At 38.5% G+C, this 16,034-nt stretch overlaps 1 protein-coding gene across 1 annotated transcript in view; it reads left to right on the forward strand.

Moving 5' to 3' along the window:
* The window catches only part of col6a3 (collagen, type VI, alpha 3), a 60,226-nt gene that overhangs the window by 5,053 nt on the left and 39,139 nt on the right, over positions 1-16,034 (forward strand). Inside the window, exons 3-13 of the mRNA XM_042730432.1 lie at positions 617-1,213; positions 2,046-2,639; positions 4,014-4,628; positions 5,382-5,981; positions 8,004-8,585; positions 9,289-9,885; positions 10,000-10,590; positions 10,780-11,367; positions 11,537-12,127; positions 12,471-13,055; positions 13,490-13,903. Of these exons, the coding sequence (XP_042586366.1) occupies positions 617-1,213; positions 2,046-2,639; positions 4,014-4,628; positions 5,382-5,981; positions 8,004-8,585; positions 9,289-9,885; positions 10,000-10,590; positions 10,780-11,367; positions 11,537-12,127; positions 12,471-13,055; positions 13,490-13,903 (6,354 nt within the window). The remainder of the gene's footprint in view (positions 1-616; positions 1,214-2,045; positions 2,640-4,013; positions 4,629-5,381; positions 5,982-8,003; positions 8,586-9,288; positions 9,886-9,999; positions 10,591-10,779; positions 11,368-11,536; positions 12,128-12,470; positions 13,056-13,489; positions 13,904-16,034) is intronic.

The raw sequence follows: 16,034 nt of genomic DNA on the forward strand, positions 1-16,034 counted from the left end.
GGATAAACCTTACAATATATCCTGGCCATAAATTTAGTTTTAGTACTGTTATGACAAGAAATAAAACCATGATTGTTGAGCGATTTCACAGGGTCTTTAACAATCAAATATGTGAAAAAAAAATGCTAGTACAGTTGAAAGAAGTGACAGTAAAATAAATATTTATGAAGGTCCAAAGATGAGACACAAGGGTCATGACTGGTGCTGTTATCACTGAATAATGTAACATGAGTCTGCATGGTCTGACTGAACACAAGAAGATGAAAAGATTCAGTTGCCTAGGCAGCCTCTAGTGGGGCCCAAACACATAAACAGTACAGAATCTTTGTAATGTACACACAATTACTCTAAATGCACTGTAAATTAAAACCCCACAACTTAATTCTACACTATTTAGAGTATGAAAATGAGAAAGTTGCAGAGCATCTTTCTTGGTTCAGCAGACATGCAGTATAATGTGTTTGTGTTGTGTTTTTATGATGGATTGTAATTATCCATGATTATGTTTTATGCTTGCACCCCTCCCCTTTCACCCTCCCTATTTCCTTTTTTTAACCCACACATTTTGCATTATATTTTGTTTGTCTCTCTGTCCTCTCTCCACTTCCCTTCAAAGCCCCTGCGCCAGCCGACCTTGTACTCTTAATTGACGGATCAGAGAGCGTTGGAGCTGCCAACTTCCCCCTCATCAGTGATTTGGCTGTCCAAGTGATTGAGGGGCTTGCCGTGGGGAGGGATGCAATCCGTGTTGCCCTCATGCTTTATGGTGCCGACCCTGACATTCAGTTCTATCTCAATAGCTTTGACAACAAAGAAAATGTCCTCAGTGCTATTCGGGGGCTTAAGTACCCTGGCAGTTATGAGGCAAATCTGGGGGCCGCTTTGCAGGAGGTGGCAGACAGGCTATTGGGCCAAGATGCAGGAGGCAGGGCTGAGGAAGGGGTACCCCAGGTGCTGGTGGTGATCAGTACTAGGGAGTCCACTGATGATGTCAGTCAGGGCGAGAGGGCCCTAAAGCAGGCCAGTGTGTACACCTTTGGCATTGCTGTGGGTGATTCAGCTACTGCCCAACTGGAAACTATTGCTACAGACAAAAGTTTTGTTCTGTCTGCTCCTGATGTCAGAACAGTGGCAAGCGAGGGTGACCAGATACTGCAATACATTAATGGGGTCGCCCAGCGCACCATTGTGATTCAAACTGATTTCACAGAAGGTATGTAATTAACATATGAGGGGGATTCCATAGCGAAACTGAAGAGCGGGAAATAATAACTGTACTGGGTTGTGGACATTTAAACAAAAATTTTAGTGTTTTTTATTCTTAATATTTTCAGTATTTCTTTGTCTGGTATTTTAGAGGCAACACTTAAACACCATATTTTGAGTGCTGTAAGCTAGTAGTTTCAATCCTGGTCTTTGGGACTCACTGCTCTGCAATTCTGTGTCTCCCTTATTTAACACACTTGATTCAGTTCATCATCTCATCAGGTTAGAGCTCCATGAACTGTGCAGAGTCCGATTAAAGACATACAAACTGTGCAGAGCGGTGGGTCCCCAGGACCAGGATTAAAAACCAATGCTGTAAAAAACATATGATGTTTGCCAATGAACCATACAAAAAGTTTTGTAGTTCACTGTTCTCATCATTGATTGTTCTCTCTAAAACACAATATTTAGACTAAATCAAGTGTAGCACAGCTTTCAAATGGAGAGAGATAACTAAATTTTTGTAAGTTTGTATGTTTATCCAGGATATTATTAAATTTTGGTCACAGCAAATGTCCATTTTGAAATGAATGATCACTTAATGCTGATTAATTTTCACTGTACATATGATTTATCTATGCCATCTTTATGTCAAGTAAAAGAATGGTGATAGTTAATACATCGTATTTGTAAAACAACCTTCAAGCTAAACCTTAATTATTAATTTTTAAATAAATGATGAGAGCTAATTTAGGTTGCTTGATTTTGTTTATAATTTGCAGAAGGACTAAGCTGAATTCTTCTCTCTCTCTCCCCCCCACCCCCACCCCTTTTTTTAGCTTTGACTGTTGGGAAGAGAGATATTGTTTTCCTCATTGACAGTAGCATGGGCACCATCGTAATCAATGCAGTGCGAGAATTCATCAAAAAGTTTATTGACACCATGCCAATTGGTCCTGATCAGGTGCAGGTCGGAGTGGCCATGTTTTCCACCACCCCAAGAATGGATATCAACCTCAACTCATTCAGTTCAAAGGAGTCACTAATCTCTGCCCTCGCAAAAATAAAACCCAAACCTTCGACTGAAGTCAACATTGGTGCTGCCTTGGAATTTGTGAGGACCAACATGCTCACAGCTGAGAGTGGGAGCCGCATTCAAGATCAAGTGCCACAGCTTGTGTTGCTCCTGACCAGTAAAAAATCCAAAGACAGTGTCCAACAACCAGCTGATGCCCTTCGTCAAATGGGTGTTCTGACTTTGGCTGCAGGCTCCAGGGCTGCCGATGAGGCTGAGCTCAGGCAAATAGCTTTTGATGACAGTGTGGTTTTCATGCTGAAGGACTTCAGGATGTTGCAGCGCAACCCCAGTGTAATTGTCTCCCCTCTCTCTACATTGTCTGGTATTGTTGTAACAGAGGGTCCAACTGACACAGGTAATCTTTAGAATTCTACAAACATACTAATTTTGTTTATAAAAAAAGCAGTTTGAATTGTTCATAAGTATTAGTTATATAGATAAATATTTAAATTAATAAGATAAATATAGGGGAGCACGGTGTCCAACCTAACACTTTTCGACATTCTCAGTTTGTATAAATCCAAGGTTCAGAGTATAATTTTTATTCATATTAATTTCACACTTTTCTTGCACAAATATGTCACTTTGTTTCAGAATTACAGTGTATATGTTTTTCTTTATTTCCCCTTTAAAAAATGGAAGTGAAATGTGACAACATACCTCGGGGTGCATTGTAACATCTGAGGGACACATTGTAACATGACCACATGACAGCTTAAAATGTTATCTGATCTAAAGAAAGAAAATTACAGTACACAAGACAAACTTGAAAAAATATTTTGTTAATAAAATAAAATGATTAACTTTTTCAAATAGAATAATGGCTTTTTTAAGAATTAAAAAAATTCTAATTTTGGAGTTTGACAATGAATACATTGCAACCATGCTTGGGACGGCCCTGATCAGAAGACGCAGCTATACAGTATAGTTCAAAACAATGTGGCCAAATAGATGAAGAAACACATTCAATCATTCAGAAAAACACAGAGATGAAAACAACACTCCCCTCCCTCCACACACAGTTCTCACAGAACAGGAGACACATAAACAAGCCAAAATGCTCTCTTGAAATAATAATTTCTGAACATTAATTGACTGTCAGTCTTATTCACCTGTTTCTTGTGGTTTCTCATTAAAATTCATAAAAGTAAATAGTGTAAATTACATCGCTATGCTGTCATAGAATAGCATGATTCTAATAATAGCGGGGCACATTGTAACGCAGTGTTACAATGTTCCCCATCTGCGCAACTGGAATTTAGAACTAGTTGGTGTCATCTACTAGTATGTGAAGCATTAAAAAACTATCTAATCTGATAAGTAACAGATTGGAGATGATAATAATAGCAGATCTGTCTCATTTTAAATTAATACTAGAAAGTGAAATGAAAAATTTACTTCAGCCAGAAATGTACTTTTGCTATTTAGCAATATCTTTAAAACATGTTTGAATTTTGGCACACTTTTTCTCTATATAGTGTTGATATGACAAAAATCTTAAATTTGGTTATGCTAGCATGTGTGAAAATATTTAATCTCTGTGTTACAACTATGCTGCATTAGTTTGTGCCCCGTGCTCCCCTAGTTAATAAAATACTTTACAAACACATGTATCTTTTCTTATGCATTTTTGCCCATTGATACTGTCTTATAGCACAAATTGAGTTTCTTGAACTTCATTTAAACGGTACTTAAATATCTAAAATTGTGGTTATATAAAATCTTCTAGGCACAATTGTGGATGTTACTACGGTTCACACCCAAAGAGTTGTCCGAGACATTGTCTTCTTGGTGGATGGATCTAACTATGTTGGAAATAACCAGCAACCTGTGCTGGACTTCATTACCGAAGTGGTGAAAAGACTAGATGTTCGACCTGAGCGAGTGCGCATTGGACTAATGCAGTTTGCTGAAAGGCAGCATACAGAGTTTTATCTGAAAACTTACAACACCAAACAGGGCGTGCTCTCTGCCATTGCTCGGATGAGATTGATGGGAGGACGTGCATTGAACACTGGTGCAGCCCTACAGTATGCCCTAGCCAACCACTTCCAGCCCTCTGCTGGGTCTCGTAGAAAAGAGAGGATCCAGCAGGTACTGGTTTTAATTACAGGAGGACCATCTCAAGATGAGGTCAAGAGGATTGCAGACAGTGTAGCTTTAGCGGGCGTTTTGACCTTTGCTGTTGGAGCTGGCCAAGTGGAGGAAAGTTTCCTGAAAACTGTTGCTTTTGTTAAAGATTTGGCATACTATAGAAGAAATTTTGCTGACTTGTCAGGTGTTGTTGATGAAATTATGACACCACTGGTCACTGTTGTTGGGGAGACTGATACTCCAGTAATAGGTGAGCTAAAGCACCTTTTCACACATATATATATATATAAAGTATATAAAATAATAATCATAAAATGCATGACCATAAAAAAATCTTTGTTTTATTTTTTAAACTTAACAACATGTAAATAAATTAATTGCTTTTTACAGAAGTGATTAATGTGATCAGAGAGGAAGCTTCTACTTGTATCAGTGGCCTAGAAAATAAAAAGATTATACTTGACCTAGTGGTCACCCTAAATGAGGAAGAAAGACAAAAATTAGTGATATTTTAATTTTGTATATAAATTCCACGTTTAAAGTGGGGTGTGACACAAATGGAACCTTCAAACTCTCTTTCTAAAGAACTATTATCTGAGAAACCCACAAGTTTTGTTGAATAATATTTTATTCTGTTAATATATTAAGATGTATCTAATGGTGCATTAAACATACTGCATAACTGAAATGACACAGCACTTCAATTATCAGACTTTTATTTCCAAATAGTAACAAACTTGCCAGTGAATAAGTACTTTCTACCAATGGGCACCAGTAACTAAAAAACAATTGTTTTGAGGTGATAAGTATCATGATAAAGTCTAGGTACATGTCAAATTAGTCAACGTAAATTTCTTTTTGCACCACTTTATTTTTTAATCTCCTACATTTATTTTCTTTTGTAATCAGAAATGTACAATCTAACGTTAATGTTGTACTGTTGATATTTAAGCACTTTATTGTATTTATTTCATATTCTCTTCCTTTTTAAAATCTTTCACAGAAATACCAAGTCCCTCTATTGGAGAAAGGGATGTTGCATTCTTGATTGATGGCTCTGATGATGTGAGAAGTGACTTTCCCTATATCCGTGACTTCATTTCCAAAGTCATTGAGCCTCTGGATATAGGCTTTGATAAAGTACGAGTTTCTGTGGTCCAGCATAGTGAGAGACCAAGTCCTAACTTCTACCTGAACACTTACCGAACCAAAGATGAGGTGCTGAGAGCTGTAAGTGGCCTCACTCTGGCAGGTGGCAGAAGTTTAAATACTGGAATTGCCTTGACTTTCATGAAAAACACTATCTTGTCACGAACAAATGGTGGTCGAGCCGGTGAAAATGTTCCCCAATTTTTGATAGTTTTGACTGGGGGGAGATCAAGAGACAGTGTCGGAGAACCTGCAGTTGCCCTAAAGACTGAGGGAGTTGTTCCTTTTGGTGTTGGAGTGAAAAATGCAGACCCTAAACAGATTGAAGCCATCTCTCACAATCCATCATTTGCTTTCAATGTGAAGGAATTCAGCCAGCTCAGCACTGTTCAGGAAAGGCTCAAGAACTATGTGAACCTTCCAGATCAAGAACTGAAGGCCTTTCTAGAGGAAGGTAAGACAATTTTTACTCTTTGTGTTTCTGTGGTCTTCTGTATGCTTGCAAAAGCAGCAGAGTGCATTAGTGGGTTTTTTTGGGTACCCTGCTATTCTGTGTTTCAAAATATTTCTCATTGGTGTACTATGTCTTAGCTGATGCCAAAGATGTAGCAAAAGATATTGTGTTCATCTTGGATGATTCTGACAGTATTAAAAGTGGATTTGGTGCAGTGTGTGATTTTGTTCAAAGACTTGTTGAGAAACTTAATGTGGAAGAGAGAAAATACAGAATATCTGTGGTTCAGTACAGTGACAATCCATTGGTTGACTTCTATCTTAAAACTTACTCAACAAAGGTGGAGGCTCTAAATACAAAAAAAAAAAGGTCCTGAAACACAAAGGTGGACAAGCAGCTAACACTGGTGCAGGCCTCCAGTTTGTGAGGCACCAGGTTTTCAATTCTTTATCTGGGAATATATGAGTTTATGGAATTCCTGAAATACTAATGTTGTTGAGTATCAGACCATCTGGTGATGAAACAATAGGGTCTGCCATGGCCCTGAAAGATCTTGAAATTGTGACCATGAACATTGGTGTGAAAAATGCAGATTTAAATGAGCTGAAAACTATCATTTCAGTCGCAATTCACACATTATATTGATTGATATAATGACCTTCCTTTATTAGCGCCACAAATAGTTTTAACACTAAAGCATATCCCAAAAGAATCAGGAGAAATTCCAAAAACAAAAGTTATGGGTAAAAGCATCTGCTTAATGCCTTAAATGTGATATAAATTGCCATATATCTGTAGGTTGATATCCTAAAGCCCTATTTGGACGAGACTAGTTTTCTAAATTACATTTGAGTTTCAATCACTTTACATCTGCGATTGTCATGTCTCAATTTGGACGGGCCTAACATCGCCGTGTTTATTACAGAGGTGGGAGGGTCTGTTTTGTACATCTGGGCATCACAGAGATCACGCGCTCTGTATGTGTGCATTGCGTATAGTCATTCGGATTAATTTCCATTAATATAATCAGTTTTACTACAAATACCATGGTAAAGCTCTATGGATAGTATAGCAAAACCATGTTAATGTGTGGTTTACTTTATTTTTTTAATTTATTTGTAGTAAACCCATGTTTAATTTTCATAAAGGTACATATGTAATTAGAACATTATGTAATTGAGTGCAGAAATGAACATGAGTAATCTTACCTGAACTGATATTACAATAGCCAGTCTTAACTGTTTAAGTGATCTGGCTCTTGATTTTATTATTGTTATTTTTGTTATTTCTTTGCTGAGAGGCAAATATATCAAATATGCGCGTGGTAAGAACAATTACGGTAATTCATTTTGGCCAAAACACAAGGAAATGCGTTGTGAAAAAACATATATTTGTATACTGGCAATCACAGACATTTGCATTTGGACAGGATTCGTTTTCTCAGAGAATCACTGAGTTTGCTGAAAAACAGTAGGTAATTTGCTCTTTATCTCTCTCTCTCTCTCTCTCTCTCTCTCTCTCTCTCTCTAATTTATTAAAGAGCTTGTGTGAGAAAAACACAGACATGGCAGATTCGGATGGGATTAAAATCAACAAGTACATCTGTGAAACACAAATTTTTTCTAACGACCCCCTGTAAAACTAGTCCCATCTGAATAGGGCTTAATTCTAGGGTGGAACTGAAAATTCCCTAAACTTTTCTTAAGTCTTTCTTCTTAAATATTTTCTTATATCTTCCATGTCTTTAGTTGACATCTTTTGCACATAAAGATGTTCATTTCATGGGAGTGTTTTTGAACTATATTTCACTTGCAAGACCTTTTCTTATTCAACGCTATTCACATCCTGACCCACAAAATACATTTTGAGGGTTCGATGTCACTGATATTCTTTGATTTACTTGCATTTTGAAACACTCTTGTACACTTTTAAAGCTTTTGCTATTCAATTTATACATTGAATGAGTCAGATGTATTCCAATATCCTTTTCTTTTTCTTTTCTTGGTAACTTGCCTGACACAGGAATTAACAAACGGGATATAGTTTTTCTCCTTGATGGCTCCGATGACTCCAAAAATGGATTTCTTGCCATCCGTGAGTTTATTCGGAGAATGACAGAGGATCTTGACATTGACCAGGACATTGTTCGAGTTGCTGTAATACAGTACAGCGAAGATGCTTTGACTCATTTCCTACTTAATACTTACAGTAGTAAGAAAGCTGTAATTTATGCCATTAATGGCCTTACAGCAAAAGGTGGAAGAAATCTAAATACTGGGGCAGCACTACAGTATGTCAGGGACAATGTTTTCACTGCTGCTTCTGGAAGTAGACATCAGCTAGGAGTACCTCAGCTGTTGATTGTTATGACTGGTGGAGGGTCCGTTGATGATGTGGCAGGTCCAGCTGAAGATCTCAAAAATATTGGAGTTCTGTCCATTGCCATTGGAATAAAGAATGCTGTAAAGGCAGAGCTCCAAAGCATAGCATTTTCACCTAGATTTATTTTTAATCTTCCAGCCTTTGGTGAGCTTTTAAATATACAGCCTGATATACTCTCCTTTATCAAATCCAAAATGGGAATAGACCCCCCTACTATCATCGGTAAGAATAACAACACTTGCCATTTTCCTCAAATTCAAACTTTTTCTTTTGACTTTGGGCATTTGAGAGTTTGGACACCAAATTTCACGAAAAGCTGCTTTCTTCACTAAACTGCTTGCTTTAACTATGAGGCCATTGATTGATTGATTGATTCAGCTTTCTTAACATATGTTAAATAATGGCAATTAATGTCCTTGACCACTGAATATTTACATGGTCTGTTCATCTTTTGCTTTGTCCATCAGAGAACTTCCATGGTTTTCCACTGGTTTTCTTAACCATGGAAGAGTCTTACTGCTTGTGGAGATTCCCCTTCAGGTTAAAGCTCTTGTTTGAGCCAATGATTTCTCAATCATTGCTAGTATTTCAACTTCTTGTTCTTCCCTTTTTCTATTCTGGTTGCTTGATTGATCTTACTTATTCAATTGAGCTTGAAAATACACTAGTGATATCCAGTCATACATTTTTCATTTTACTTTGTGCCAGATAATGTCAGCATATTCTTAAAAACACAAACATAGCAAAATGTATATGGATTGTAAATTTGTCTGTAAATTGTTCATTCGGATTTGAATTTTATTGTTAATACTATGAAAAATGACGACATACAATAATGTGCTTTATGTATTTAGTGTGTTAATGATGTTTTGTCTTACACTTTATAAGACTCCGTTTTACTAAAGCCATTTAATTTTCATCCCAGTTGAATTGGATGCAGCTCAAAGAGACATTGTCTTTATTCTGGATGGGTCTGATGACACCAGGGATGCATTTAAACAAATGTGTCAGTTTGTTCAAAGAGTGGTGGACAAACTCAATATTGGGCCAAACAGAGACAGAGTGTCTGTAGTTCAATACAGCAGAGAGCCACAGGTCCATTTTTACCTCAACACACATGCCACAAAGCAAGACATTCTCAATTCAATTGAGAGTGTGAAACACCAGGGAGGAAGTCCCCTCAACACAGGAAGAGCCCTTGACTATACCAAAAAGAACATATTCATTGCCTCTTCTGGGAGCAGAATCCTAGAGGGGGCTCCTCAGGTGCTTGTGCTTGTGACTGGAGGAAGGTCTCAGGATGATGTTAGAGCTCCAGCCTCTGCTCTGAAAAAGGATCAAATTGTAACATTCAGTATTGGCAATCAAAATGCAGATGTTATTCAACTCCAGGAAATTTCATATACTCCTGGTCATACCCTTACTGTTCCTCAGTTTGATGACCTTCAAACCATTGAACAGAAACTTGTATCATATGTAAAAAGAGTTCCTCGTCAACCCAGGAGGCTTCCACAAACTACAGGTAAGGATGATTTTTACATTTTTTTTTATATATATATTTTTTTTGGAATGTGATGATCTAAAGGTGTTGTGGGCTAGTGCCATAACTGTATAATATTTATGCTCATTGCAACAGATGCTGGAAAGAGAGATGTTGTGTTTTTAATCGATGGCACTGATGAAACAAAGGAAAGTTTCTCAGGAATGCAGAACTTTGTTCAGACCCTGGTTCAGAAACTGAATGTGGCACCAAATAAAGATCGTGTTTCAGTGGTCCAGTACAGTGATGATGCAGCCTTTGATTTCCTTTTGAATACATATTCATCATCAGATGATGTTATAAATAATGTGAAACATTTAATTCATAAAGGAGGAAGGCTGCGCCACACTGGGGCAGCCCTACAATATGTTAAGGACAACCTATTTACTGCTGCTGCCGGGAGTAGACTTTTGGAGGGTGTGCCACAGGTTCTAATTCTATTGAACTCTGGAAGGTCCAACGACGAGATACGTGGTCCAGTCAAAGCTTTGAAAGACACTGGTGTTATTTCGTTTAGTATTGGTACTACAAATGCTGATACGCTTGAGTTACAAACAATATCCCATCAGCCAAACTACTTTTTCATTTCTGATTTTGAGAGCATTCTTGATGTTCAAGAGAATATTTTAGCATTAATAAACAGGCTATCTAACCAACGGCTACCAACAATGACACCTCAGGTCTCTGGTAAGAGAAAATTAATTAATTTCATAATGTATGTGTGCACACCAGCTACTGGCAGCAGTGTTCTATGTATTATAGCACTTGATAGCACAATGCTTTAGATTAGTCCAAACACATGATCTAGTTTTGTAGAATGTACTGTTAAAGTACTTTGTTATAGTTGAATTTATTCATTTCATTTCTTTATTACAGAATTTGTCAAAAGGGATGTTGCATTTCTTATTGATGGATCTGATGATTCTAAAATTGGTTTTGAGGGAATTCGCAATTTTATCCAGAGGATAGTTGAGAGTCTAAATGTGGAGGAAGATCTTGATAGGGTGGCGGTTGTTCAGTACAGTCGGGATCCCACAGCTAATTTTTATCTCAGCTCATACTCAACCAAAAAAGAGGTACTTAATTCCATACGATCTATGAGGCACAAAAGTGGAAGGCCACTGAATACTGGAGCTGCTCTACTGTTTATTAAAGAAAATATTTTTACACAATCCTCTGGGAGCAGACGTCATGAGGGTGTCCCTCAGATTCTGTACTTATTTAGTGGTGGTAGATCTGGTGATGATGTCAGAACCATTTCACAAAGTTTAAGAGAAAACAACATAAAAGTCATTACAATTGGCACAAGTAATTCTGATACACTTGAGTTACAGACAATGTCTACAATACCAGCGTATGCTTTCTCTGTTCCTGACTTCACCTCCATCAACAGCATTGTCCAAAAAGTTGCCTCTATTTTGACAAGTGGTGATGAAATTCCTGAGCAATTTCCAACTCCTGGGGGTAAGAACTTTGATAAATGATGTCTTTGTTGAACATGCTATTATGTTATATGAACAAGAGACTTGCAGATGCAGACAAATTAGCCACTGTATCTACTGTGTTTCTATAGAATCGTTTAAATACTTTTGTCTTTCCTTTATGGAAATATTCTTTGTTTTATTTATTGTAGGCCAGACTCTGGATGCAGGAAGAAATATTGTGTTTCTTATTGATGGATCAGATGATGCTAGTGATAAATTCACAGCTATACGAGAATTTGTGGCCAGTTTGGCAGAGACATTTGATGTTGGTAAAGAAAAAGATCAAATTGCTGTTGTGCAGTTCAGTAATACTGCAGCAATAAGCTTTAATCTCAATACATACTCATCCACTTCTGAGGTGGCAGATGCTGTTCGCAACCTAAAACCAAAAGGGGGAAGGCCGCAATATATTGGCCAGGCTTTGCAGTTTGTTAGAGACAGTATTTTTACCCCTAGTGTTAGAAGTCGGCAAATAGGCCGTGTTAGCCAAAATCTTGTACTTGTGGCTGGTGGCAGATCAAGAGATTCTCCTCGTGGACCAGCTAACGCACTAAAGAGTATGGGAGTAGCCATTTTTGCCATTGGGTCAAGGCTGACAGATCCTATTGAAATGGAAGCCATTTCTTCGAAGACAGATTATGCCATTGCTGTTTCTGATTTTCATGATTTAAAAAATGTACACCAAAGCCTCATGACAAAACTTATGGGTGGGAGACAAAAAGGAGACCGAGAAGTTGATGGTAAGAATAAAAAAATAATACACTGTAAAGCTTTTGTTTTGATTGATATGTTGAGACTTATAGGCTGATCATTTCTGTTTAAATTATATTCTGATCATTTTGATTTATTTAATTTAATTTATTTATTTATTTTTATTTTTGTTAATGGAAAGCTGAATTAAATATAAAGTTACAAAATATTTTATTGTTGGAAATAATATTCTGTATTCATTTACTTCTTTTTAACATTTTTATGTATTTGTCTCCTGCCATTGTATATTACTAATGAAACTAAGCATACTATTTCTAATTAGAAAAATACTTTAAAGGTGCATCTTTAATCCTGTAATTATTGCAATTCTAGGCACAGGATTTAAAAGGGATATTGCTTTTCTTGTGGATGGTTCGGACAGTACAAGAAGAGGATTTCCAGAAATACGTGATTTTCTGTACAATATTATCACAAATCTCAATGTGGGAATTAATAATGATAGAATCTCAATAATTCAATACAGCAATGTTGCTGTAAAAAATTTTTATTTGAATTCATTCTTAAGAAAGGAAGATGTATTGAATGCAGTAAAAGTGCTTAGCCATAAAGGTGGAAGGCCCTTAAACACAGGTTCTGCCCTTCTATATGTAAAGGAAAATATCTTTATAAGTGCCTCAGGAAGCAGGCACAAAGAAGGCATCCCTCAAATATTAATTCTGCTGACCAGTGGAAAATCAAGGGAAAGCATTTCTGAAGCAGCCTCTGCTCTAAAAAAAAGTGGGGTATTAATAATATATGGAATAGGAGGAAAGCACTCAGACTCTTATGAATTACATACAGTTTCTTCTGAAAATAAAGTGCTTTCATTGGCTGACTTCAGTGAATTACCAAAAATCCAGACACAGCTATTAGAAGCAATAAAAGCCATTCCAAGTTACAACAAAAAGGAATTCATAGGTAAGAAAAAAAATTCTTAATAACAATAAATATATTATGATCATTAATAAAAAAAAAAAACTAATAATAAAAATTATGTTAAAATGTCATTATTATGTAGGGCTGCCCCCTAATAGTCGACTAACCATTACTCAACAAGAAGAGACTTAGTTGATCAAAATTTTATTAGTCGCAGGAAGAAAAAAAATCTACATAAAGTGGTGAAGTCACCTAGTCAGATCATGAAAGAATTTTAGTCAATCAGAAAAATCTTTATTCAAAGGCAGCCCTACTATTATGATAAATTTTCAACATAGAAGTTAAACCTATGCATTTCTATTAGGCAACAACCATATATTTAAAATTATTTTTTTTTTTTATTTCAAAGTGGAACATTCCTATATAATAGTATGTACTGTCCTTCCTGATTTCACTCTTCAATATTTGTTTCATAGCTCAGAGTGAAAGACAGAGAAAAGATGTTGTCTTCCTGCTGGATGGATCGGATGGCACTAGGAATGGGTTCCCAGCAATGAAAGAGTTTGTGCAAAGAATGGTGGAGCGATTGGACATAGCTGAGAACAGAGATCGCATTTCTGTAGTCCAGTACAGCAGAGAAGCAGAGGTCCATTTCTATCTTAACACACACACGACAAAGGAAGACATTCTCGACGGTGTCAGAGGTCTGAAGCATAAAGGAGGCAGACCCCTCTACACAGGGGCAGGTCTCCAGTATGTCAGAGACAATGTCTTTACTGCCTCCTCTGGCAGCAGGCGACTGGAGGGTGTGCCGCAGATATTGGTTTTTCTTAGTGGGGGAAGGTCATCTGACAGTGTTGATGCAGCAGCCTCCTCTCTGAAAGAGCTTGGTGTTTTGACCTTTGGAATAGGATCGAAGGGCTCTGATAGCAGAGAATTGCAGAGAATTTCATACGACCCCAATTATGCTCTGACCGTGTCCGACTTCAGTGAGCTTCCAAAAGTCCAAGAGCAGCTTCTGGCCTCTGTCCAGGCTGTTCCAATTCCCATTACTCCAACTTCACCACCTGTCACCGGTATGTGCATGGCAGAACTATATAGTACGCTGTGTCTCGTCTTTCTACTTAATGTCTCTCCTTTTTCCTCTTCCTTTTTTTTTACCCTTTTTTTGTGAGCAGTGGGAATGTTAGCCAGAGCTTAGACTGTTAATGAGGTAGTTAACTGTTATGACATTCTGAAGGTTAATGAACGCTATAGATATTTCTTGGCGTTAATGATGCTGTTTTTTCCCCCTCCTAGCTGTTTACACCACACCCAGAAAGGATGTAGTGTTTCTTCTGGACGGTTCAGACGGCAATAGGAATTCTTTCCCAGCCATGCGTGACTTTGTGCAAAGAGTAGTGGAGCAATTCAACATAGAGGCCAACAGAGACCGTGTTTCCGTGGTGCAGTACAGTAGAACGCTGAGGTCATTTCTATCTGAACAGCTACACGACAAAGGAAGACGTTCTTGACCGTGTCAGAGGCCTGAGACACAAAGGAGGCAGACCCCTCAACACGGGGGCAGCTCTCCAGTACGTCAGAGACAATGTCTTTACTGCCTCTTCCGGCAGCAGGCGGCTGGAGGGAGTGCCGCAGATACTGATCCTGCTTAGCGGGGGAAGGTCATTTGACAGTGTCGATACAGCAGCCTCCTCTCTGAAAAAGCTTGGCGTTTTGACCTATGGAATAGGATCGAGGGGCTCTGATAGCAGAGAACTGCAGAGAATTTCATACGCCCCCAGTTATGCTCTGTCCGTGTCCGACTTCAGTGAGCTCCCAAATGTCCAAGAGCAGCTGCTGGCCTCTGTCCAGGATGTTGCAATGCCCGTCACTCCAACTTCCCCGACTCTGACCGGTATGTGCATGGCAGAACTACACAAGAGTTAGCTGACAGGCTGTGCCTTGTTGATTACTCGCAGCTTAGGTAGTCAAAGAGCTAGTGAACTAACGTGACGCTCTGAAGATGTTTTGAAATGTCCTGGTGTTAATGACGCTGTTTTCTTTTCCTAGCTGATGACGCCATACCCAGAAAGGACGTAGTGTTCCTGCTGGACGCATCAGATGGCACTAGAAATACTTTCCCAGCGATGCGTGACTTTGTGCAAAGATTAGTGGAGCAATTCAACATAGATGCAAACAGAGACCGTGTTTCCGTGGTGCAGTACAGTAGAGACGAAGCAGAGGTCAATTTCTATCTGAATACCTACACAACAAAGGGGGAGATCTTGAACTCTGTCCAGAGGTCTGAGGCATAGAGGTGGGAGACCCCTCAACACTGTGGCTCTCCAGTACGTGAGGGACAATGTCTTCACTGCCTCTGCGGGGAGTAGAAAGCAAGTGGGTGTCCCTCAGATTCTCATCCTCCTCAGTGGAGGACGGTCAAGCGATAACATAGATACACCTGCCTCCGCCTTGAAACAGGGCGGGATCTTGGTTTTTGGCGTCGGCACCAGAAATTCCAGCAGAGAGGTGCAGAGAATTGCCAATGATCCTACCTATGCACAGTCCATCAATGAATTCTCTGACCTTCCCAGTGTCCAACAGCAGTTTATCAGCTCCCTCAACAACGTGCTTGGTCAAGTCAAGCCGATGACAACTACTGTCCCGGGTAAGCCAGATTCCCGAACGCCTCTAGAAAACAGCACACTGAACCCTTCGTTGCAAAGCGTGAAGTAGACCCTGAACAGTTTAAGTTAGCATTGCATGTGAGCAGAGCCGTGGGAAATTAGACTAACAAGCCAAGTTCTTGAACTGTAGGGACTGTTACATTTTAAAGTGTTTGTTTATTCACTCGTTGGTTTGCTTTAGGCAAAGTTTTTGTCTTTTGACCAGTACAACCTTTTAAATTTAGACCTTACTTTCAGGGCTTCATACTCATTAAATTTAGGCAGTTTTACTCTGAACAAAACGAGGTGTTATTATAGCAGACGGGACTAACATTTGGCCATTGGGTTGGTCGTAAAATAACTTAAAGGGTGG

Source organism: Cyprinus carpio, chromosome B9 (genome assembly GCF_018340385.1).
Source record: "Cyprinus carpio isolate SPL01 chromosome B9, ASM1834038v1, whole genome shotgun sequence".
Taxonomy (NCBI): Eukaryota; Metazoa; Chordata; class Actinopteri; order Cypriniformes; family Cyprinidae; genus Cyprinus; species Cyprinus carpio.